At 36.7% G+C, this 24515-nt stretch overlaps 1 protein-coding gene across 6 annotated transcripts in view; it reads left to right on the top strand.

Annotated features, from left to right (window-relative positions):
- LOC106162140 (uncharacterized) overlaps nt 1-19626 on the top strand; it is a 67248-nt gene extending 47622 nt beyond the window's left edge. For 5 of the 6 annotated variants that reach the window (XM_013539285.2, XM_013539286.2, XM_013539287.2 and 2 more), the window contains 5 exons: nt 1797-1912; nt 4676-4805; nt 7169-7195; nt 10165-10925; nt 16694-19626. In XM_013539285.2, the coding sequence (XP_013394739.2) occupies nt 1797-1912; nt 4676-4805; nt 7169-7195; nt 10165-10925; nt 16694-17362 (1703 nt within the window). In that variant the 3' untranslated portion in view covers nt 17363-19626. The remainder of the gene's footprint in view (nt 1-1796; nt 1913-4675; nt 4806-7168; nt 7196-10164; nt 10926-16693) is intronic. The other variant, XM_013539288.2, reaches the window with a different exon arrangement.
- Nucleotides 19627-24515: the final 4889 nt, after the last annotated feature.

A 24515-nucleotide genomic window follows, 5' to 3' on the forward strand; every position in this document is an offset into this window, starting at 1 on the left:
TTCGGACCTTTGGTGAACCTTAAAGCCCAAACGTGAAACACGAGGAACAATACAATATTGAATCTGTAACCCCCTAGACGTTAGGTGGCTGTGATATGTTGGCTCTACCTCTGTGGTGACACACTGGACATGGGATCTGAATTTTCCAACCTCGTGGAAGATGAGATGCGCCGTGACACAACTTAATGTGTGTCATATTCCACAATAAGGTAGAATAGTTTAAGGCGGGTCGATGTGACTTTCTATTGTTGTTGTTGTTGTTATTGTTGTTGTTGTCTGCGGTATGCTTAGTAGACTGTGCTAACAGGTTAGGTAACTACCCTGTAAACAGGTGGACTTATTTGTTGTTGGGTGTAGTTCTGTACGAGACCCTTCAGTGAAAGTTAAACAAAGGGTTGCTGGTTAATGGAGTCTGAGATTTGATAGAATATTTAAAGTTAATATTACATGTTTGAATGATGTCATGTTAATCAATATGCATTTAATATGAATATATGAAGAGGTTATGAGCACTTTCCTTCTAACTAATGGGTGGTCATTGATTTGAACTTATGAAATGGTATTTTACATGGTATTTTAGTCGAAATACTACTATGAATGGTTCTGGGATAGGGATAAGATTTTTCCAGCTATCAGTAGATTTCTGACTGAGTCAAAAATATTATTGGCCTAGGCAGCCCCCTGGACCCCATGTCGTATTTTCTGACTTTGGCAGTCTCATCCCTGAAGTATGACTTGCTGTGGCAATTCCTCAGAAAGAGTGTTTTAGATTTTCAGGTTTGTGAAAATAAGTGATTTGCTCAATTATGTAACAGTTATCCTTGCTCTGACATCTGATCAGACCGAGTTCCTATTGACATTATCTAAGAATATTGGCACATTTAACTGCTCTGACCTCATCTTACTAGGAAAACCATTAGCAATGTTTTCTTTCACAATAACGGCACATCACGGTTACTTCATATGATCAGTGGAGTTTTGCCTGAAGTTAGGCCGACATAATCCCAGGTCTAATCATCCATATGTTCTAAGCCCCAGAAGGTCCTCGGGATGATTTTCATATTCTCTCTCATTTCCTGTGGGATATGTGAACAAATTCTAGTGCAAATGTGAGACATTAAGTGTGAACAATCACATTCGTGATTCTGGTGGCATTATAAATATATGAATTGGATGTGGTACCCTGGGATATGGCACCCTGGTGTGGTACCAAGGGATATGGCATCGTGGTGTGGTACCCTGGGATATGGCACCCTGGTGTGGTATCCCGGGCTGTGGTGCCCTGGTGTGTGGTGCTAGACTAAGGCTTGCTACGTCTTTCGCATACACAAATGGTGATGCAATTTCTTTGCATGTCTAAAATCCAATTGTGCTTTAAGGCCAGACATCTTATTTGAGAAACAGCAGACTATTATTGGTTTTCCGATTGCAAGAAACTCATGGAGAAGTATAGCCAATTATGTAGACTAATGGGTGACTCTGTCAAAATTTAACTTATGGCAGCTTCAAAGAATACTTCGTAAGGCTTTGCTCTTAATTGTATAGATTTTAACTGGGAATGGTCTTGCTGACGTCCAAGGTGAATAGCTTAATCTAGAAGTTTTTTTGGTTTTAAGTTTGAACAGTTTTGAATGCACCTTCAAGTGGCTGTCTTGCAGAGAACCTGCTCAGAATTTTATAAGAACTCTCAATTAAAACCAGTTACAAAGTTTGATTGCCTTTTCAAGTTCATTTCTGGCCTAACCTTTTTTTGGGTTATAAATATTTTAATTTTAATTTTAATTTTTTAATGTCAGACTGGCAGGTGTGTGGTGAGCCTGAAGAGTCGGAGGAGGAGGAGGAAAGTGAAGAAGAATTGGAGAGTTATTTACTTCAGAGACAGAGCTCCTGGGTTTTAGCTGACTTAGAACAGGTGAGAGATGTGAGAATTTTTATATTACTGGGAAAAAGCTATTGAACTACAAGTTAATCTGTATCTTTGTGGTGGTTATAAAACAAAGCTGATAGAGAAAATTTTATACCAAAGCTCATAACAATAGATTAGGAAAAAAACAAACAAATGTATTCCCCTATTCAATCTACTTTGAAAGAATTGCATATTTCATCTAGTAAGTTACCACTTTCATCATTGCAGTTTCATTAAATTGTTTTCAAGCATAGAAATCTTTTCAGTAAATCTCATAAACCTATTGTAGAAGTCCTGATTTCATGCCATTTGAAAACACACTTATAAATAAAAATGCTGCAATAGAAAAAATTAGAACAAAAATAACATTTGAGATTTAAAAAATTAAACTAGACTTGGAGTCTAATGACGGCTAGAGAGTACTATGTGTCTTTGTATTTGGTATATGAACACGTACACATTGGGGAAATGGGAGCTTGCGGTGACTCATCTTCAGCTTGGCATAATATGAAGATATAGACAGGAAAATAATGTAATAAAGATAATTTTGTTTCAGTTGTATTTTTATACACAAAGTTTCAAGTAGCATGACTGAAGTGACAAATTATGCTCGACAAAAAATGAGCATTCTGCATCTTTTTACTGGGAACTTCTCTGTGAAATGGTCTTTGGGACTTTGATATTTGAGTGTAGATAAATTCAGCATGGAAAGAACTCACATGCATGTGATTTCAGTGACAGTAAAACAAACAATTAATTGTCTTCCTCCTGATTTTTATAGATGGTGTCTTACTGACTGCATACTGTTTCTGTAGGTGGGTATTACTCTCTGCCCACTCCTTCTACAGGTGGTGTCTACTGATGGAGTCTAAATCCCTCTGTTTCTTGGTCCATGTAAACTTTTGAGGAAAACATGTAAGCAATCAAATTTAGACCGTTGTAATTTCACAGATAATGTGTAGGCAGAATCCATGTTGTTCATTCTCTGTCAGAATTATTGGGAGGGAAAAAAACATGCAAGCAATCAGATTTGGACCCTGTGATAGCCCTTGTACAATTACTAATTGAAAAGATAGGGTAAACAGCACTCCATGCTTGCAAACAGAAACTCTACCATCCAGAACCAACAGATCCTGACCACGCAGCTGGGGATCTTGTAGCAGGAGCGGAACTGTGATAATTTTCATGTAAAATAACAAGAATAACATGGGCCATTTGTTATGGTTTGCTCTGAGATGCCTGCCTAAAGGTGAAATGGTCAAAAGGCCACTGGCAAGGTGGATACCAGATTGAAATCACTCACTTTCTGTTCGCTCCCATAAGGTCATTGGTCTGCTAATTCCTTTGTAAGCAGTAAAGGAACAGTATCTTGGCTTGATTAATTTCATTATTTTAAGGAAATATTCTTTTCAGGATCTGTGGCAAATTTTGAAGATGGGGTTTTATTTGTTTTCACAAGAATGTTTTCTTGAAACCTGTCTTATTTTCACCCCAATCATTATATGAAAACTTTTTCCAAAATTTAGTATTTTCTGAATATGTTGTTGGTGAGATTTATATTTTAAAAAAAGGAATAATATTGTTTTTGAAGAGAATCAGTATTGGAAATTTGTTTGTTAAAGTTATGTTAAGAATATATGTGTCTGAAAGTTTTCAAATATAACAGTCTCTCTCTCTGAAACTCCTTTCCAGTTAATAAGGCTAACACAGTGTATATAAACACATTCTATTCCTGTTTTAGACTAAAATGCAATTTCCAGTGGACAGTCTTCTTCCACGCTTGTGCATATTCTTTTTTAAAGATATTAAACAATAAGACAAAAAAAGTGTGGAATATTGAATGGATTTATTCTTTACTGGTCAATATTTACTATGACAGGTATTAAAGCAGATCCTTTATTACTATGTGATTAAGCAATGCTAGACTTAGTTCTGTTTAACAATCTGCAAGATGCCACGTTCCATGTCAGTAAGCACACAAACTCCCTGAACGGAAATGAATGTGATTAAATCATTATTCTCTCCATTTGTAAGTTTGCTCATTTCTTTATCAAACAAGGAGCATTTAGGCCTGAAAACATGAGCAAAACTGTGCTAATATTTGTTCTTCCAATCAGACATCCATTATCAATATTCTCGCACTGAAATTATCGTTTCTGTGCTAAAGGGGTACCAGATTGCCAGTCCATGGTTACTTAGGGGGAAAATCATCCATCCTTTCTAGTTTTGTCATCAGACAATCATTTAAGGCAATGTCCTGACCATTTTATTGATTCAAAGACCTGGTTCATAGATAAAGAATATGAGGCATGTTATGAGATGTTATGACATGTTCTGTAGGGGTTATGTAGAACTGACTAAGTGTGTGTCATAAGAATAGGGGCGAATTTAAAACTGAAATTATTTGATCACCCACTCCCATTTTGGTAAGAGTAAAGAAATAGTGTCCACATTTCAGAAGAGATTTTACAAATTAACCTATTCAATAAACAGTATTTGTTTTTGCTTCTTTTTTTTTTCTTTTGTTAATAAACCTGAACTTTGGGCAGAAATAAAACTGTCACTTTCTATTGAATTATTTGACATAACAAGGAAACATTTGCGATAATTCTTATATTGCCATACTTAATATGGTTGAATAAAGATGAAATGTAATTGCATCTTTTGGATAAAGGATTGGGTTTTATGGACAGGATTGGTCCTGCTTTCATCACGTAGCTATTATTTGATATTTCTGTGAATTATGCTTTCTTATTATTATAAATCTAGGATGTAGGCTCAGATGATTTCACATGGAATGAGCTAGAGATGCCACGCCCGTACACTCTGAACCGAGAAAGAACTGCCATGACAATCGAAGAATTCTATGCACCAACGCCTACACCAGCTAAGACACCAGGTAATCAACTGAAATTATTTTTATACCACTTTGAAGAAAATCCTGAATCAGAAAGTGGAATTGGTTTGTTACTCAACTATTTATTCTCTTTGTAATAGAAGTGTCTTATATCATTACACAATAAAGGAGAAAACAGAAAAAAATTGGGCATATGATGCAAACTTTTGAAAGCAATTGGGTTTTTTGTATAATTTCAAATGAAATTCATCGACAAAGTGATTTGAAAGCATTTGTTTTTGTAATTTTTTATGAAATTCTGAATCTCCTTGCAAATTTGGTTTTTAACATGAGGTGGCTTTTATTCTTGTCAGTCCATGCAACTTTACTGCACTAAAATCTGTTTCATTGATCTTTATAGTGCTCTGGAATTAGAATAATGGTGTTAAAAAATTAGATATTATTCAACAGCAACATAAATACCTGTCTCCTGTCATTATTCTGTACAATACTATGGAAAATTAGCATAAAGGCCCTCAGATTATTTATGCCTCAGCAGCAACTTTAATGTGGGCCTTGTAATTTTGCTCCATTACAAAGGAATACATTGGCATTTTTCTATCAGATTATATGTATAAATACAAAGTTGAATCTTCAGGCAACTTCACTTATTACTCAACAGTGACATTTATGCACAAGGATCACCACTGCTACATAGATTGCCATCATAAATCTTTTTTATTAGATTTTTTTGTTTCACACTAGTGCTTGGACTACATTGTTTAAGTGTCACCTTTAATATGAATATTAAAAAAAAAAAAAAAAGAAAAAGAAAAAAAGTGAAGCATAAAAATGTTGTAATAGTATGCCCATGTATTTTCTTACTTAATTTAAAGAAAAGTGTTTGTATGTACTGCATATATATATATATTTGGTGTGTTAGTTTTAGTTAAGATGTGACTATCTTGGTCTGAAAAAATAACTTTGCTCTAAGATAAGATTTAATGATTGACAATGGTGTGTGACATCATATGAGACTTAGAAAGCAAAACATCCATACTGTTGTACAGAAGACAGTATTTTGTTTGCTATTATTTCTGGCCCTGCCCTATTCGAAAACCAGCAAAATTTTAAGTCAGATTGCAAGGGCATCCTGAGACTGTTTTCCTTATATTTAGCCCACCTTTCAGAGTTGTTTTAATAGTTAACTTCAGAAGGTTGACTAAAATCACCATGGTGAGCTGGGATCATTATGACACCTGGGCTTTTTATGATTTAAGAACTATACTTTATCACAAAGAGAAGTAGGAAGGCCTTAAGATTAAAACATGTCCTCTCCAACGTTCTTAGTTTGCTTATGCCCCTATTTCACACAGACCACAAATCGCCAGGAATTGACAAATTTCAGGATTCGTGGTTGAATCGTAATCAGTTCGTGAAGTTATGAACAGATTCGTATATATTCGTAGTCAGTTCGTGCAATTCTTGATCAATCGAAATTAACTTTGAGCTGTTCAAAATTTTAGCCATGAACTCCCGATTCCAAAAAATCGTAGTTAATTCGTAGCAAATTCGTATCTCATTCTTAGGCATTGTAACTGAATCGTAATTGATTCATAGGCATTCGTAGGTATTCTTAACTCATTTGGGGATTCGTGAATCCCTGGATTGACCACGAATCGGCTACGAATCAGTCACGAATCCCACGAATATTGCTGAAGCAAAAATACTGCAAAATGTCAAGAATAGTCCAGAAATCACTTTTATTGGTATCCAATTCGTGCATACATTCGGCTTATGCTTAACTGATTCCTTATTGAGTTGTAACGTTTGTGCAGTATTCGTAATAGATTCTTGTAAATCGTAGTGAATTCTTGACAATATTCGTGCTATTCCAGCCGAATCCCACGAATATTTGTAACACTATTGCACCTGTATCATAACTGAATCGTAGAGCGTATCGAATTAGGCCAGAAAATTTGCAAAATCTCATGAAACCTGAAATTTGTCAATTACTGGCGATTCGTAGGATTCATGGTCTGTGTGAAATAGGGGCATTAGCTAAAACTGCTGTGCGCTCTTATTTGAAGCAGAACCTAAGCTGCCAAATTATATAGGTACCTTACTGTCTCTGTAACCTTGTCATCTGGTGGCATGAGTTGGGAGTTTTATTTCAGTCTAAGATAGGCCTTAGTCTGAACACACTTAGCATCATAAGCCTGATTTTATACCATTCATCAGGGCTACCTACAATATCTGCAGTTTCCAGGGACTGAGCATTCACAACCTGGGGAACAATTATAAGGTATTGCAATCACGCTAGTGGTTCCTCTAATGACCTCAGCCACCAGGCATTGACTCCAACAGTTTTAGAGTTCACGACAGCATTGTTCAGTGTAATTTGTTTTTGTTTTTCTGCCTCAAAGAACCCGAGGAAGAGACTGCAGATCAGGGTGAGTTATGCATGCATGTATCATTATCAGCAGCTTGATCACAGGTGCATGGGATTCCATTTCATTCTCATTTATTTATTTGGGTAGTTTTAACCTAGCCAGGTGTTACTTAATCTGCTGTTCCTATCTTTGCTGCTGCTGTTAGTTGATGCATATGTGGATTATTGTGCTTTGGCTTGGCTATGACTTTCAAATGAAATTATGTGAGAAATTTATCTTTATTATTGATGTATGCTTTGAAGTTGTTAAACTTTTTTTAATTTGGCTGAAAGGCCATGATATTGTACATAATATTGTATATGTTTTATACAAGTTGCTGTGCACTGATTGTCATCTTGTTTCTTGGTCATCTGAAAACTGTGTCATTATTGTCAAATAACTGTAACTTTATCTTGACTGTTAAGTAGCAGTGGTATGATATTTCAAGATATCAAAGGCTGCTGACATTGGCACCTATATTTCATCTTCTTCTCATGCAGTCATTTGTGGCTGGCACATAAAATATATTGATATCATTGTGGCAAAGACAAATGGCTCCTGCAGCTTCTTATTTAATTTCGGTGTCCACATGATAAAATATTTACAGTCTCTTTCTTTGTAACAGTAACATATCTGATTCATTCCATTTCTTTGTAACAGTAGCACATTGATTCATTCCATTGCTGGTGTTAGTATTAAAAGAACTAGTGCCACTGTTCAACCAAATTATATTTGATGTGTGTCACTTCATATTTGTTTGTTGTTTCAATAGAAAAACTTTTGAGCTCAAACCAAGGTAAATTTAATATCTGTCGTTGCCTTTATTTATTTGTTTCTCTGGAGAAAAATTATGGACCGTCTTTTGCAATAAAGTGTATTACTTTTTGATCGTGGTCATTGTCACACTGGTAATTGGCAACAACAATACTAGTTTAACATCAGCAGCAACAATTTATCTATTTTTGTGCTCTGCAGTATCTTGTTCTTATCTTTGTTTTTATTTTTGATTAATTAATTCCTAATTTAAAATTAACAGTGCCTGTTGTTGTTCCTCTTTTTATTTTTTCTTTGAGGAAGTATAATTTACAGCTCATATTTACTGAATCTCTTCAACCTTTTATGCTGAGCCTGCTAATACATTTTCTTACTTTTATATGTTGTAAGCATAAGGTCATAGAATGTAATCATGTTAAAGAGACAAAATGGAAAGTTTTAAATGCATAATAAGTACAGAAACCACTTCTTGTTGTAAACTTGTTTATCATGTTTAAACAAATAAATGGCATGCATCAATGTATCCCAAATTGATAAATTTTGACACTCCCTAACAAACCTTTCCACTTCTCAACCATTTTGACACAGTTTTGAATCTCGTGCAATCTGGAAGTCAATGTGAGAATTTAGCTTGAAGGGAATGGCATAATTTGAAAAACACAGGCTTAAGCCCATCTTTTCTCTCAATTGTCACAGTGTTATTGCATGTGTCTGGAAAAGAGGATCAAAGGTTGGTTAGGCGGTGAAAAAAATTACCGTCTACCCCAGGAAAATTTGTTAAGTATGTTTTTTTCCACAGGAAAATCTTACACTGCACACCTTTAATTTCAATAGTTCAACTATAGCATCAATTTTCTTGAATACGTACCAAAACCTTTCCAACCATGGTTTTATGTGACATAGTTCAGTTTTATATTCTAAAGTGTTTCATTCAAGCTTAAAAATGGTTTTATATTACCTAAAAGGAGCATATTATACAGTGCAATTTTGCAATGTAACTTTTTTCTTTTTTTTTAGTGTATGACACAAACTGTTCAGTCGTAAAAAGTTCTTCTTGTGGTTTAAAATCTCAGTTTTACAGGGCAGATTTTGACTTTTGTTACATTTTCCTTTTTATTTTGTGGTTAGCTACATCTATTCAACTGTAAATAGTGTTATATGAGGCTCAGTTAACTTTGTTACATTTTTCATAAACTTATCCAAGCAAAAAGTCTGGTGTATAGCAAGCTTTGTGCAAGTTGTAGAATTATACTTGACTCACGGGGCTGAAAATCTCTTAGTATAGTGCAAAATAAAATTTTCAGCCACAAGTTCTGTCGCACATTACTGTGCACAAATGACATCTAGCATCCAGAATTGAAAAACACCATATATAATACAACTTGTTAATTTTTTTGCAGCCTTGTTTCTCATGTACAGCTATATACCAAAGCATGAAAAAAAAACTCCTAGTGAAACCTTATCTGGTTGGAATCTTGTTCTGTCAGGGGTGGTAACTGTGATCCAGATGACCTTTAATAGTTCTGCTCAACCTTTATCCACCTTGGGGCTAAATCATTCTTAATCCTCTAGCTAGCTCTGGCTCCACAGTGAGCCCACTGGGGTGAAACCGCTGATTACTTTTGTAATTTAGTAACTATCTGGTCTGAAGTAACCCAAACTGACCCCAACAGGGGGATATTTTTACATGTTCGACTAATTTTATCATGACTTCTGTTTGATTTATTTTGGTGCCATCTGGGTGCTTTATGATGACTTTTTTTATTGTGTTTGAGGTACTGCATTTTCATTTGCTGATTTTAAGACTTTTTTATTTTATTATTTTAATATGTTTTGCTGTAGATTTATATTTTGCTTTGAATTAAAAAGAAAATTTTGGTTAGGTCATTAAAATAAGTGTCAGCATCTCGTATCCATAGTATTGTCTACAGAGGAAGGTATAAACAAATATAATAGCAATGTTCATGTAGTAGTGAGACCATATGCTGTTTATTATTGTTGTTGTAGTAATAGTAACTTTATTAATTTGTAAGTCATAATTGGTGTAGATTTAATTTATTTTAGATACAGACACGCAATTCATTTGATAATATATTTTGACTATACTTTTAATTACCTATGTTAACAACACTTGGTCTTTTTAGATTAAAAAAGATAAGTTTTCATCCCTATAATCCTGAAAACATTGTAATTTTTTCATAATCTCTGAATTCTAGGAAATTTCACAAGATCCTCAGCTGCCAAGTCAACCACAGCAATTCATGAAGAGAAAGATGAAGAGGATGAAAATTCTCGGGAATTTACTCTACAAAATGATCATAAAATGGTACCAGGTGGGGCAGACAGTTTTGAAGTTGTACAAAACCAAGGGGAGGAAACGGGTGAATATCATGAACAATTTGCTGATTCTCACATTGGAGGTGCAGCAATTCCGGTTGAAGAAGAAATGGCCGACAATGGTTTTGAATTTGTCGGAAATAAACAGAAAGGTGCTCCAGATGACTTTGCTCAAAATGACTTAGACTTCAATAAAACTGCAGGAACAATAGAAAGTGATAGCAAACTGCCACCCAAACCACCACCTATGAACAATGCAAACAGGCGAAGACCTGAGAACTTCCTGGGGTCTTCTTCTGTCTCCCCAAAACCTTTTTCTTCACATTTCCCTCAGCAACCAACAGTTGCCCAAGTCAGTAAGTCCTACGCAGATAGCTTTGCATTGCCAAAAGAACAGGCCTCGCTGACTAACAAGACTCTTGACTTTGTTCCAGTGGAAAATTTGTCGTCTGCGAATACAACACGGTTTGTGATAAACCAGCATGTGCCAATACATTTAGCAGGGAAACGAAGAAGCGATACCACTCCCAGGAAGAATGAAAAATTGCAAAATGGCGGAAGGAGGCAGAAGGACCAAAACCCAGTTAATCTGCGCAGACCCAAGAGATTGCAGTCTTTGAAGCCAGAACCAGAATCTCAGGTATTGCATAATAGTTTTTTTGATCCTGATAAAACACATCCCAAGTGAATATTTCAGTTGGCACAAAAATTTTTAGACACACATTTTTATAATTCAAAGAGTTTTTTTGCCAAAATCAAGGCTGGAAATCGCACAATCTTCCTTTACATTTACTTAATGGTTAACTTTTTCTTTTCTTTTTCTTTTGCATATTTTTTTACAATATTTACATTGATAATCACAAGGTGATGATCCCAAACATTAAAGTAATTAAGAGGGATCGACAGAGGCGCAGGTTTTTCCCACGTCGGGGCCAAATTTTGACCCAACAGGTTGACCTTGTTTTCCTTCTAAAATTCTTTGAAGGTTATCAAATAGAAATACAGTATTAGATTAATCTCAGATTATTAACTCATGGGCCCAATGCGTAGATATGCCACTAAGGTCAAGGTCATTGTGTCTCGTTTAAATCATAAACAGATGATTCGCAATACTTCTGTGAAGACGGACATCTTTTTCAAATCACAAGTTCATTGAGCTAACATGAGAAAGACCTGTTCAATAATAAACTTGTTTATGTGGCAGGTAACATACAGATCAAAATAAGTTCTGTGGCTGCACCAGTTCTCAGCAAAAAAATAAACATGATACAATTGCACTCTAGGGTGACCAGAACATAGGTTGAACAATGTATGTTTTATAGGGAATTATAAGGGGAAGGGGGTTATCAGTGGACATTTGACAGTTTTCCAGTTGGGTTAAGTTAGTGGGAGGAAACTTGGGTTGCACATTAGGGAACGATCTATAAAAAGTGGAAGTTGTAAACTTCAAAGGTGCTTTGTATCCTTATTTCTATTAGAGAAGTTGTTTTTCTTGTAACCTTTAAACATGAAATGCCTCGAGATTTAAAGTTATTTTAGTTCGATGAGAAAATGTTTGTTCTGTAACAGGGTAATTCGGATGTGTTCAGCTGAAACAATTGTCTTATAGATATATTTGCTATCAGCATATTAGCCTGTTTAGTATATTATGGAATTCATAGTAATACTTTGAAGTCTTTAAAACATGATTTAAGATTTTTAAAGGTTACTGGTGCATCTGCCAATATAAATATCAGAAACAGGTGTCAGTTTTGGTGTGAAAGATTTTGTAATTGTCTAGACTTAAATAATCAGCTTCATAGATACCATTGGTTCCTTTTTCATTTGGCCCCATGTTTTTGGCTAATTTTGGAAACTTTCCACAACAAGCCAGGCAGAAATCAGAGCCTTTCAGAGCAACAGACCTCCACCGCGGAACAGCCCGAGGAGTAGAAAAACTACAAGTCTGACTAGCGTTTTCAATCTACGGACCTGCTGCATCTCTTGTTGCCTGAATAAACCAAGCAGAAAAAAGTAACAAGCTTTATCAGGCCTCGAACAGCTGGAATCGTGTTCCTACATATGTCTGACAACATTTTCTATCAGAAACCAAACCATTTCAGCTTTAATCACTACTTCTTCACCAAATGTCAGAATCTATCCCTTGACAGGAGAGAAGTGAAAAAAAAAAGCATGATGAAGAGAGAAAAAGAACTGGAGTTAGTGTAACTTTAACCTAGTGGTGTGATGCTGTCAACCTGATTGTTACATTCAACATTAGTCTCAGATCTTGACTTTTTGCACGAGTTCTCTAATCAGACCAGAGTTCTCATCACATCACTGCTTTGGTTTCCAATTCAGGTTCTGCTTGGGCTGAAAGGCATATCAGTAATCCGGGAACATGTTCTTTTTTTTTTCTTACCCTTTCTTTATGTCTGTGCCTAGTTCACTGATGCAGTTAAGTGGAGGCTGATTTGATCCTGACCTCCTGGGCATGGAACATGAACAGAGCTTGTAATTTTGTTTTAAATGTCAATTGTAGTTGGAATTTGGCAGTAGTGAATAGTGAACCAGGGCCAGGGCTCCTGATTCGACTATCTGGCAGTTGCCGTCGTGGTACTGAATAGTTTCCAGAAGATTTCTTTTCGAATTATGGATCGGAATTTCGTTAAACAGCTGTTCATTAAGTGTTTTGCGATTTTTCCTTTTTGACTCCTTTTTTCCTGGGAATGTTCAATTGAAATGTCTCTAGATTTTTGTTATGTGGGGGAAACGCCAAAGCCACATAATGAAATTGCATAACCTCTCTAATCAACAGACTTAAGATAAACAGGGATTGTTTCTTTTCCTTTTTTCTCTTATCTTCACCGTAAAAGAGTCAAGTAAACATGGCGTTGCTCCATTGGGGTCTGCTCTTTTGTTGTAAGGTGAAGTGGTGGCAGTGTTGGAGGAGGCGAGAACATGCTAAGTCAAATACACGAAACAAATTGTATAACTTAAAGTCATCAGACAAGAAAAAACAGACATGGCCCACTGCCTTTTTTCTCCTCTCCTGAAGCAGTCAAGTGTACATGACATTGCTCCCCTTGGGTCAGCTCTCTTGGTGGCAGGTGAAGTGGAGGCACGTTTCTTTGGCTGCTTATAGTCACATATGTGTTTTTTTATGTATTTGGATTGCAAGCACATGTTTGTTGAGGCAGGCTCAATTTGACTTCTGCAACCAACTCATAAGAACCTGCAGTAAATAAGCAGTAGTTGGTTTTGTCTTTGTTTGTTTCTTCCAGATTTGAGATTGATATCAATGTGGTATGTCATATATTTTGACACTTTTTATGCCTTCCTGAAACAAGAGTGTGGAGTAACTATTTATTACCGTTAATGAAATATGTCTTCTAAAGTAAGACTTGTAAATAAGTACTCACTAAATATGATGATACTGTTAGACAGTAATAGAAAAAAAGAAACGTATTATGTCATAAATGATATTATTGTGAAAAAGACTTGTTTGAAACAGTGTTCACTCAAGCTTGTCGGCGGAACTTTTTGAGACAAAAACAGTTTCCTACAGACAGCCATAATACAAAGGTCTTAAATTCTCGACTGAGATCAACTAACTAAGCTAACAACACTGCCACTTTTGATTGCTGCCTACAGGGCAGTGTATTTCAAGAAATTAAAGGAACATGCACTCTGTCTTGTTTTCTATGCCCCTGCGTGTGCTGAGCATGAAGTCGAGCCAAAGTTAACAGGCTTGCCATTTCAGCCAGGTTTGTCTCTAATGATGTTGTTTTCTCAGAACATGAACTCCAGACCTGCTGGAAAAAAAGGAGGGGGGGGGGGGAATCTGAAGGCTTTTCCACATGGAAGCTGGCTTTAAATCGGTTAAATCACTAGCACCTTCCTAGTATGCTAGACCCATGTTGGTATACACTAGCCATGTGTTGTTCCATGTAGAATTAGTGTTGTCCAATTGAATCCAATGGGTTTTGGCCAAGTTTACAACATAAGCCAGAAGGTCAGATGTTCTTTTCATTAAAACTCTTGTACCAACAGGTATCAGTTGGGCTTTTTTTCTTGTCCATTTGTCTGTGCACCAGGTGTTGATATAACAGTTGGACATCTCCTTGGGTAATGCTTAAATCAAGAGTTCTCCCCAGTCTTCTGTTGCCTAACTATTTTATTGGGGTGAATTTCATTTCTGGATATTTGATTTCTGGCAAATCAAAGTCGTGTTAAAATTAATGAAGTCAAGTGACGCACAGCCAGGGAATTTGTCGGTCCAGTGGGTAGTTCTTTGGCTGCAGTTTAGTTACCTGACTTGGTATGCGTGTAGGCAGTGACGCTGTTTATTATTCCTGCTGTTTCATTCATTCAATGCAGTCCAGCTAGTCATGTGTATGAAAAGTACTTAATTAGTATCTGAGAACTCCTTAATCCATGAGAACCAAAGATATATGAACATATTTATTTTATATAATAATAAGTGTTAATTTTGCTTACAGAGCATGCTTGCATATGCTTCTTTTTTTTAAAATAGATTTTTCTCATAATAAGAAATGTAAATAAGAACATTATCCTGAGCACACTTTATAGTAAGTGTGATTGATCAGAAAAAATTACCATTTTACAACTTGGGTAACCATCATTTTACTGTAAGTTAAAGATCAAAATTAGGTCAATGTGACCTGGTTTATAGAAAAGATAGAATATTTATTTTCTTCTCAAAAGATCAAACAGTTTCTCTGTAAGATGTTAAGAATGTCAAGTACCTTTGCTTCTGTACAAATAGGAGAGTAATCTCTTTAGCCACATAAAAGGGCAAAAAAGCTTAAAGAATCTTGTTGTAATGTATGATTATGTCCTCAGGTCAAAAAAGGTTGCATTACACGGATAGCAGGCGAATAAGGAAAAGCTTAAGAACAATCTCATTAACAGAGCTTCTTAATCGAAATGTACTTCCTGGGGCTTCATTAATTCAGCATATAATGTGCAATTTGTAAACTTGAAAGAAACATGAAGAAATTGGAGCCAAATTGAAAAGGTCACCCAATATGTGGAATTCATGGTGTTCGACATGATTTTGGGTAATCAACAGCATTTTCCACAGTAGATTAAGAGAAGATGGGTTTTGGTTTTGGGTTGAACTTGTATTTCTGACACTGGGGTGAAGCCGCAAAAATGTGATTTGGATTAGGTGTTGGGTTAAGCAGGTCAGAGAGGGTGATTACAGTCACCCCATACTGCTAGTCTAAAAGTTACAACTGTGGATGTTTTCTGTGGAGTGAGAGAACTAAGTCTGTCTTTGTGTAGAACATTTTTTAAACATGCAATATAATGTTAAAATGGGCTGGTGTAAGCATTTAAGAAACTTTGTGATGACATGGTAGGCAGACAGAACTATTTATAGTGTAATATTTGAATTCTCAACATAGCAGTAAAGGTGATAGAATTCAGAGTTGATAGAGTCAAGTAGTGTCCATCTTATCAATATATATGTAGTTCCATCTGATACAGGATGAATACACAATGAACCGCAAAGAACACATATATTACAAGCACCTTAGGCATCTGGAATGATATTTCAGTTGCTCCAAACAGTAGAAGAGAAGATACAAGTACAGTGTTTTTAGATCATGAACTATAGACTAGAATGTCAGCATTAAAATGGTATTTGGTCTTATAAACGCAGTAGGCTGCAGTTTTTGGCACCCAGACTCCAGCATCAGAAGTCAATTTTCCTTCCCAGGTGGGGAAGGGTGATGGCCGATTAAACCTAACTAGAAAAAACACTCACAAGAGAAACCCGAGAAGACCTTTGTTGATACTGCTCATAAAAAATCAACACATCAGTACAAAAAAAGCAGATCTGGAAGACTGGCAAAATATGATCTTAGCGTTATGGTATTGTTATTTAGTGTCTTTGGGTGCCTGACGCTTCATCACCTCCAGTTCTAGATGAAATGCTGTGCAGGTCATTAGGAACCCTCAAGCCACTTGAACATTGCTTTTACGCAGATAAAAGTGGTAGCCTTGGAAATATCACCGAGGAATCTGTTTGTTGAAATGATTAAAAGAATATTTTTTCAAACTGCTCAAAAACAATATGTGCCAGATGTGGGGTAATATTGAGTAAGCAAAAGCATCCGTTCTTAGGACCCTGCTGTGGTGTCAGAAGTTGGAATTATATTTTGTTCCACAATTATTTGCTGCATTCCTTTATCATGAGTCCTTGATCTTACTGAGAGTTTTCCTCTGTCAATCTGTTTAGTGTACTGCTTCTCATTATTTTTGAGGGGTTGTGAATCAATCGTTATCATTTGATGTGTTTTTCTCTCTGTGTATATGTGTATATGTGTATGTATATGTGTTTTAAGTTCCCTGGCTAAACACAATTTCACTCCAATTATAATTATTGACCTTTATTTACAGGCCAAATCTGTGGGTCAGCAAAGTCCTCAGGACATGGGGCAGCCTCTGGACAAACCAAAGATGATCCCAAAAGCTGTGTCCTTCATTATAGCTGACCGGTCATTCCCAGGAGGCCCTGCTCCAGGGGCAGTTCCTAAACGCAATGCAAACGTACCCAATGTGAAGTATCCCTTAGGCAGTCGCGCACCCAAAGCGGCCCCAGGAATGGGCTCTGAAGGGAGACAGCAACAACGTGCAGCAAAAGTGCAGTATTCAAGTGCCTCTTCCTGGAAAGATAAAAGAGATTTGTTAACATTACAACCTAAAGACGCCCACCCAGTGCCTCGCTCAAATGTCACAGGTGGAGGCAGAGGGAGGGGCGGCAGAGACCCCGACATTTACGTGTTAGGCAGTGGCCCCCACCCTCCAGGCAGGGCGGTAGAACGGAACTCCGCCGGTTCCGTCTCCAACAGGACCAATCCAGCTCGTGCTCTCAAAGAAAGCCATAGCATGCCCTCCTTAAAGATAGTACCAGGGGCCTCTGTAGGCAGTTCTACCAGCACTGTCAGCATCACCACGCTGGATCAGGCTGATGTGTCGTCTATAGCTAATACTAGTCTATGGCTGGACAGTAGTAAATCCGAGGCTGGGGGCTCTGACGAGGGCACAGCTCAATCACAGCTCAGCTAAGGCTCACCTCTGCATGAAAACCGTGCTAGTCGTTTAAGAAGGCAGTCGTCAAATGAGAACTTGTCTGTTATTAGAAGAAGATTAACTACGCTGTTTTAAACATTTATTTATTTAAACTTTTTTTAAAAATTCCTTTATATATTTATTCGTGTTTTGGAATTTTTTCGATTATTTTAACAATTTCTATAAGAGATTGTTTGGTTATTTTTCAGTTTCTTTGCGAAAATGTTAACTAAGTTATAAAATGAATGACGGCTTAATTTCTATTAACAATCGTACTTTGCCCGTGAAAAAAGTCTTTATTTTCCTAGTTTAAGTAAATAGTCCCAAAACGATGTCTAATCTCCATGAAATAAAGAACGATTAGTGTTGTATACTTCTTAACTCTGATGTATGGGAGCCTTGCATGTTGGAAGGCATGGTTGATTGTTTGTTGTATCGGTGACGCTGTCATGCTGAACACGAATTTGATTACATTTCCTTTTCCAGTCATTTTCGCTACTTCAAACCTGGTGTTGTTCAGTGCTAAGCAGTTTGGACAATTTAGATCATTTTATTTGATACAACTTGCGACTCCACTCGAACGATCGTTTGATAGATTGTGACCGAGCATGGAATAGGAGAAAGGCCGGTGTGATGCTTCAACCTTAGTTACTAACACCCCTACCGATGTTGCAAACAAGCCCCCTTTAACATTTTTTTTATCTTTTTTATTTTAAAACACGATACGGTAGTTGTTCTTTTAGATTTAGTCACATTAAAAAGGTGTTATATTTTTACTAGCTAATTTTCTTTTTTGTGCTTTTTAAAATGTATTTCTTTAGATTAGCATTGTCTTTTATATATATTTCATAATCTTTTTTCGTACAAAAAAAACACCAGTAGTTAACTGTCATTTTATCTCTTCCTTCACGTTGTCTTTTTCTAAACCCAGCACGTTAGTCTCATTTTAGTGACACACGTATGTCGTTTCATAGTTTAGTCACTGTTCACGATTGCTTCCCCTTCCGTGGTTTCCAAGCAGAGTTGAGCCATAGCTAGCTGCCTGATTGTGTCGTGTTCTGAGTGCTCTTTCATTTTATTGAATAGATCTGCACATTTTAATCATCAAGGTGGAATTTCAGGCCCGTCCGACAAAAAATTACATGTATTAATCTTAGTTTTATCAGTAGAGAACACGCCTGAACTGTTTTGATCCTCAAAGATGTGCCAAACTGTCGATGTGCCTGGATTTTCGTTTCATTTATGATGTTATCTTCTTCCGTCGTTCAGAGAGCTGCAAAGTGTTGAATTGTGTATGCATAGTAGACGACGCGTGTGTGTGCGTTTTATATGTGCGATTTCTATTCCTGTGCATTATTTAATGTTTTCTTGCATTGCAGTAACTATTTTCGTTCGAATGGTTATGAACTTGACTTCTTCTACATTGATGATATATTATTATGGGCAATGATGAACATTATGATGATGGTGATGTCATGATGACGTCGATAGTCATGTGACACGAACGCACCGTTAGGAAAGTTGCAGTGGATGGTTTGCGCCAAATTTCCCAGAAAATTGCAACCAACTAATTGATGGATAATCAGGCAATGGTTATGGAGAAGGAAGAGCGATTAACCGTGACTTAATGATCTTCTAGAAAAGAAATTTCGATTAAAAACTGTGATACGTATGCTAGGCTAGTTTGATATTTTTGTATGAATTTTAAAGCTATTTATTGTACTTAAATGACAAAAATAATGGTGATAGTTCTAGCACAGTCGTATGATGATGTCCTACGCAATATGCAGATAGCTTTTATCATTAATTGATTATATCAATGGTTCTGATTTACAGAACGGCATCAGTATTTTTCATCCGTCCTTGATTGAACTTATGATAATGACGGATAATGACTTGGGGAAAGTGCACGTTGGGTCATCAGTGTGTAAGTGAAATTACTCTAATAAGATAAGATTTCAGTGAGCTTGATGTGTGCCCAACCATTCCACTTTAAGGCATGCATACGTCCTGATTTTTTTTTCATTTCAACATAATTGAAAATATTCCCTCCATTGTTTGATAAGATTTATTTATTAAGAGATAGATTTTTAGATTTTTTAAAGTATATTTATAGTTTTTAATGTAACGTTTTACCATTACTGACACTGGTTTTACCTTTTGTAATGTTTGTTATATGTAATGATTGTTACTAATTCAGTTTTGTAAAACCTATCTGATAGGTGATCATGAAAAATTAATAAATTATATATAGTCTTGAATGAGCATCTTTACTATTGTTGGCACGCAAATGTGATGAAATTGAAAAGGTGTGAAAATGGTGGACTTCAATTAAATTAATGATATTGTGCCGTCTTTTTATTGACAAGGACGGACCACGTTATGAGACCCCCATGTTTAACCGATTCGCCTCCTCGCGCTTCGAGTCCGTCTTCGGTTTAAGTGTAACCATGCCTTTGGTGATGCACTTTCCGTAGGAGAAGTTAAATGTAATAATATATGCATAATAAAAGCAGTTGATCACTCCAGCGAGTAATAAATTTTAATAGGACCTCAACTGAAGTAAGCGAAACCATCCCAAGGGACGAGTTGAAGCCATTTTGCCACTGGTAGTCAGCGTCCGGTCATTCGTTTCCTTCATTTGCAATTTCCATCCGACTCGCTTATATATTCTACATCAAAGATGAGCCCAGATATGTTGTTATCACAGGCAATCTGCATATTGCCATTTGTGCTGCTCTCTGGAGAATAGATTTTTACGAGAATCGACCCTTGCGTATGACCCCGCCTTACGCGTATTCGATACGAAGGATTCTAATCGCGGAGAAAGAGTGATAGCTCTCGGATTGATTTAATACTTAGGACTATTTCCTTCGTAATTGCTTGAAATTACTACAAAGCACTCTGTTTTTACTAGAGGACACAAATCTGTGATCCTCACATTTTAATCTGGAGAACTACTCTGATTGCGTCCTCGCAGCATATTAGAGTTCTGAGGAACAGAACGCTTCCATTTAGCTTCTAAAAATATTCGTCAGAATATCGATTAAGATCTTCTTGTCAGTGAGAGAGGGGAAAAAACAATGATTCAGTTTTTCGTGGAATTAAATCACGGCGTTTCCGGTAAAAATTATGTTGATTATCCTTAACAGGAATCATCTGTGTAATTCACTTTACTCTTTCACAACGAAGAGCCCGGGTTTCTGGAAGATCATTGCTGAGATTGAACACATTTTGAGAAATTGATTCATCCGGCCCGTCAATGGAAATATTGAATGATCGGTAGAGAAGGATTTTGATATCCCACAGGGCTCATTCCTTTTGTTTAAAATGTTAAGCAAAATGTCCCTTGACCACTATAACCGTAAGCAAGGTGAATTGATGTGCATTCCAGGTCACTATGACAATAATGATATCCCTTATAGACCAACGTCAAGTAATGCATTTATTTATTTATTTATTCTACATGAAAAATGTCTTTTCTTGATTTATTGTGTACGAAGATAAAAAAAATACATGTATGCCCAAATGTTGATATAACTGAAGAACTTGCTCATTGTGGTTAGGAATTTACAGCAGTATATATGAAAGATGTATTTTTTTGTGAAAATATGAATTTATCACTGCTGTTGCAGAACAGTATTGTAAGCAGTATTACGCCGTTTGATGCATGGTGATACCTCTTTGAATATATGACATTTATTCAGTTGTCTTTGTAAGACATTTCTGGATGTTGCTGATGGTAAAGTGTAAAAAAAACCCAGTGCATTTTGCCATGATAAATTAAAGATACCTCGATAGAAATAATGTTTCTTTAATTGTTTGAAAAGCAAGGGGCCGTTATGATATTATTAACACTGCTGTGAAGAATATTTTTGGTTCAGTTGCTGTATCCCGAGAATAAGGTGCACTTTCTAGCTGCCACTGTGAAAAAGTATTTTGCAGTTTACATTTCAAATTCGATATTGCACACACTATATTCTCTCCTGGGTCGTGAAAAATTAGTTTGGAAAACTTCGTTGCATTTCCCAAGCTGCAAGCGATAGCAGGGCTGCACAGTGCGGTTGGAAACTCAATAAATCGCCGCGGCACTGCGTAGCAATTTGTATCACAGAAGACGTGTAAGATCGGATGCACATATACTTGACGTATTGTCGAGTGCCACGGCTTGATGGGCATTGGAGGACATGGCGGGGTTCTTGTTTTTTCTCTAAAACGTACGCTTTATAATCATCCAAACCGATTGCGTTTAGAAGTAGCGAGTTGTTATTTATTATGGCTTTATTATGCACTTGTGCATGCCAAATTGTACTCGAAAGGGCATCCCTGGATTACAGCATTAAACATAGTTGTTGTTATTAGGAAATAAATGAAATGAAGGGTCTTTTTCCCATGGGAGGGCGCTGATGTCAATAGGTCGTTCTACGGTTAAATAAGGATAGAATCGCCCTGCTGACCGCTGGCATTTATGACCTCGGAGTTTTTGTTCACGCTAGAGATGTGGAAAAAATCATCAGAGAGCAAGATAGACGTAGTATCTTTAATGAACTTATATGAAATGGGAGAGGAGAGGGAGCCTTTCCCCCAAAGGTTTTTTTTTTCGATCTGCTAACCCATATTCCGTTGACCTTTCACGTTGCACATGAGTTGAAGGAAATCGCTGTTCTTATCATCCTGTGTTGAAACTGAGTAATTAGCTGAATCCATCTTATGAATTCATTCTACACTTTGTTGGCTGCTTCAAACCACAAGCAGTATCAAGGGAAAGTTGATTTTCCTCACTAGCCTGTGTTCTATTCATATTCGCATGATTAATTAAACTTCACCCTCAATTGGGTCCCCGATTTCATAGTACGCAAATGATTTTTTTCTCCTGGAAAAGGATTAATAGGTTTTTACGAGGCTCCGTAATGGTTATGCGCTTTCATCGAAGCTTTCCATTGATCGTAGTCATCCAGGGCAGTTCTGTGATGAGAGGCCGTGGTGCGTCTTTAAGAAAAAGCCAGTGGGCGTTTGCCCTTGCACACTGCTCTCGAGTCCTGGTTTCCGCCCACTCTAAGCACTTATGGCAAATGAATGAGTAAATCTGCTAAGACAGGGATGCTGTTATCCATCTTTATTCCATATAGTCATAAGTTCGAGAGGAAGTAGTAGTAAAAGTAGTAGCAGTAATAGTCGTAGAAGTAGAGAGGATAGGGTTGCTGCTATTGTAAGACCTAGTAGAAGCATCAGAAATAGCCAGTTAAATAGAAATGTTTTAATTTTTTTTCTAACAGCATTTTAATCCTTGATTCATATAAATGCAGTAAGAATGCAGGTACATTAAACCTCATTAATAATGAAATTAAATTGTAGTAAAAGACACATGGAGTTGTTAGTGATCGACTTATAAATACACAATACTGGAACTACAATAGCAGAGGCAGCAGCAGTAGTAGTAGTAAAAGAAGGACAGTGGTAGAAGTATTAGTGGCAGCAGTAGCTGACGATGAAAAACTGGCCTTAGCGGGAGTAGTAAAAGTAGTAGTAGCGATAGTAGGAATAGTAGTAATAACGACGACAATGGTGAATAATATTGACAGGCGGAGATTAATTGACATAATTTGCCTGCCAATGTCACTTCTTTGTGCATTTATTAAATCCTTCCCCATTCAGGAAACGGCACAGTGGTGTCATCTCCCCGGATCAATGGCGTGATATGCGAGCGTCAAGTTATATAATGATATTAAGACTCAGTTTTGTGATCCATGCAATCTAATCGTTATGAATGAAGTGAAATTCCGGAAAATTCACTTTGATTAAGAGAAACGCACTGGAAAGATAGCGGTTTAAATTGCGCGCAATTATGTGCGGTTATAACATTTTCTATTCGCTAGAGAAGAAAGTAAATCCGCACAGCGAGAGGTTGGATTCTCTCGGAGGATATCTGCGATTTGCATTCGCTCTTGTGACGCCCGGGTCCTGACTTATTTTATATCGATTTGTTATTTTGACTATTATCTCTTTTCACTTTGCTTGATCAGTCCTCGCAGCTAATTCGATGAAATATGTCGGGAACAGTAATGGGGGACAAGTTTGCGTCCTCTGCCGGCTGCCTCCACTTCCAGCTTCGTCTTGTTGCTATTACCGACTCGATGGCGTAACTGCAAATCAATAATAGTACATCAAAATTTTCTTCGCATCATATCGACTAAGATGCGTCAGTCAGACGACAAAAATGGAGCGGATTAAAATACCATTTCGGCACCAGTGATTGTAAACGTGACTATATAAGAATCCTTGTTTTTTTTTACTAAAAGTCAACGTATGCATTTAATATTTCCATTTCACATGATTATATTTATAATACTTTATTGGGAAATCATTGTATTTGGACTTTTGTTTTTGCAAAAAAAAATGCATATGCGTGCTAAAAACTTACATGGTATGTGAAAATGCAGTCTTGTACTATACCAATGACAGTATGATAATATTCTCGGATATTCAACACAATGAATGAGCATTAATAACACCTAGCTGTTGGCTAACAACAGAAATCAACGCAACACTCGAGGCCCATCAGCGTTTTTTTCACTAGCCTTCAAACAATAGATAAGTGTCATATTTTACAGCAATGTGCCGTGATATTTATTAGAGAACCTTTCAATCCCGTGCCCTGACACGTCAACCTTTCTACGCTAAGGCTACTCAACTGTACCAAATTATCCCTGGGATCGTTCTGTTGCTTTATCTCACTAATTTGGAATAAATGCGAAGAGCGTTTCTTTGAATTGATATTCCACCCGGCACGTATTCTGTGACCTTTCTTCAAGATAAAAACGATTAATAAATCCGAAATGAATGAATCCCCGATACGGAATATATACAACTCCGAATAATAAATTTCGATCTATTTACTATAGTGGGTTACTATGCGGTACTATACTGCAGAACTCTCTGTACATACAAATACATATTCGATCGTATAAAACGAACGGTACAGAATCATAGGATTTGCTGTGTTAGCCTGTTGTAGGAAGGTGTTCCACATGTAAAACTGATTTCACCAATTCCCAATATATCACGAGCAAATTAAATTCCGTACCGTTTTCACTGAATTCGTCACACGTACCCAGGTCTGCATGGCTATGGAGGTCAGGGCTTTTCCTAC

Source organism: Lingula anatina, chromosome 1 (assembly GCF_051362555.1).
Source record: "Lingula anatina isolate TDL-2025a chromosome 1, LinAna3.0, whole genome shotgun sequence".
Taxonomy (NCBI): domain Eukaryota; kingdom Metazoa; phylum Brachiopoda; class Lingulata; order Lingulida; family Lingulidae; genus Lingula; species Lingula anatina.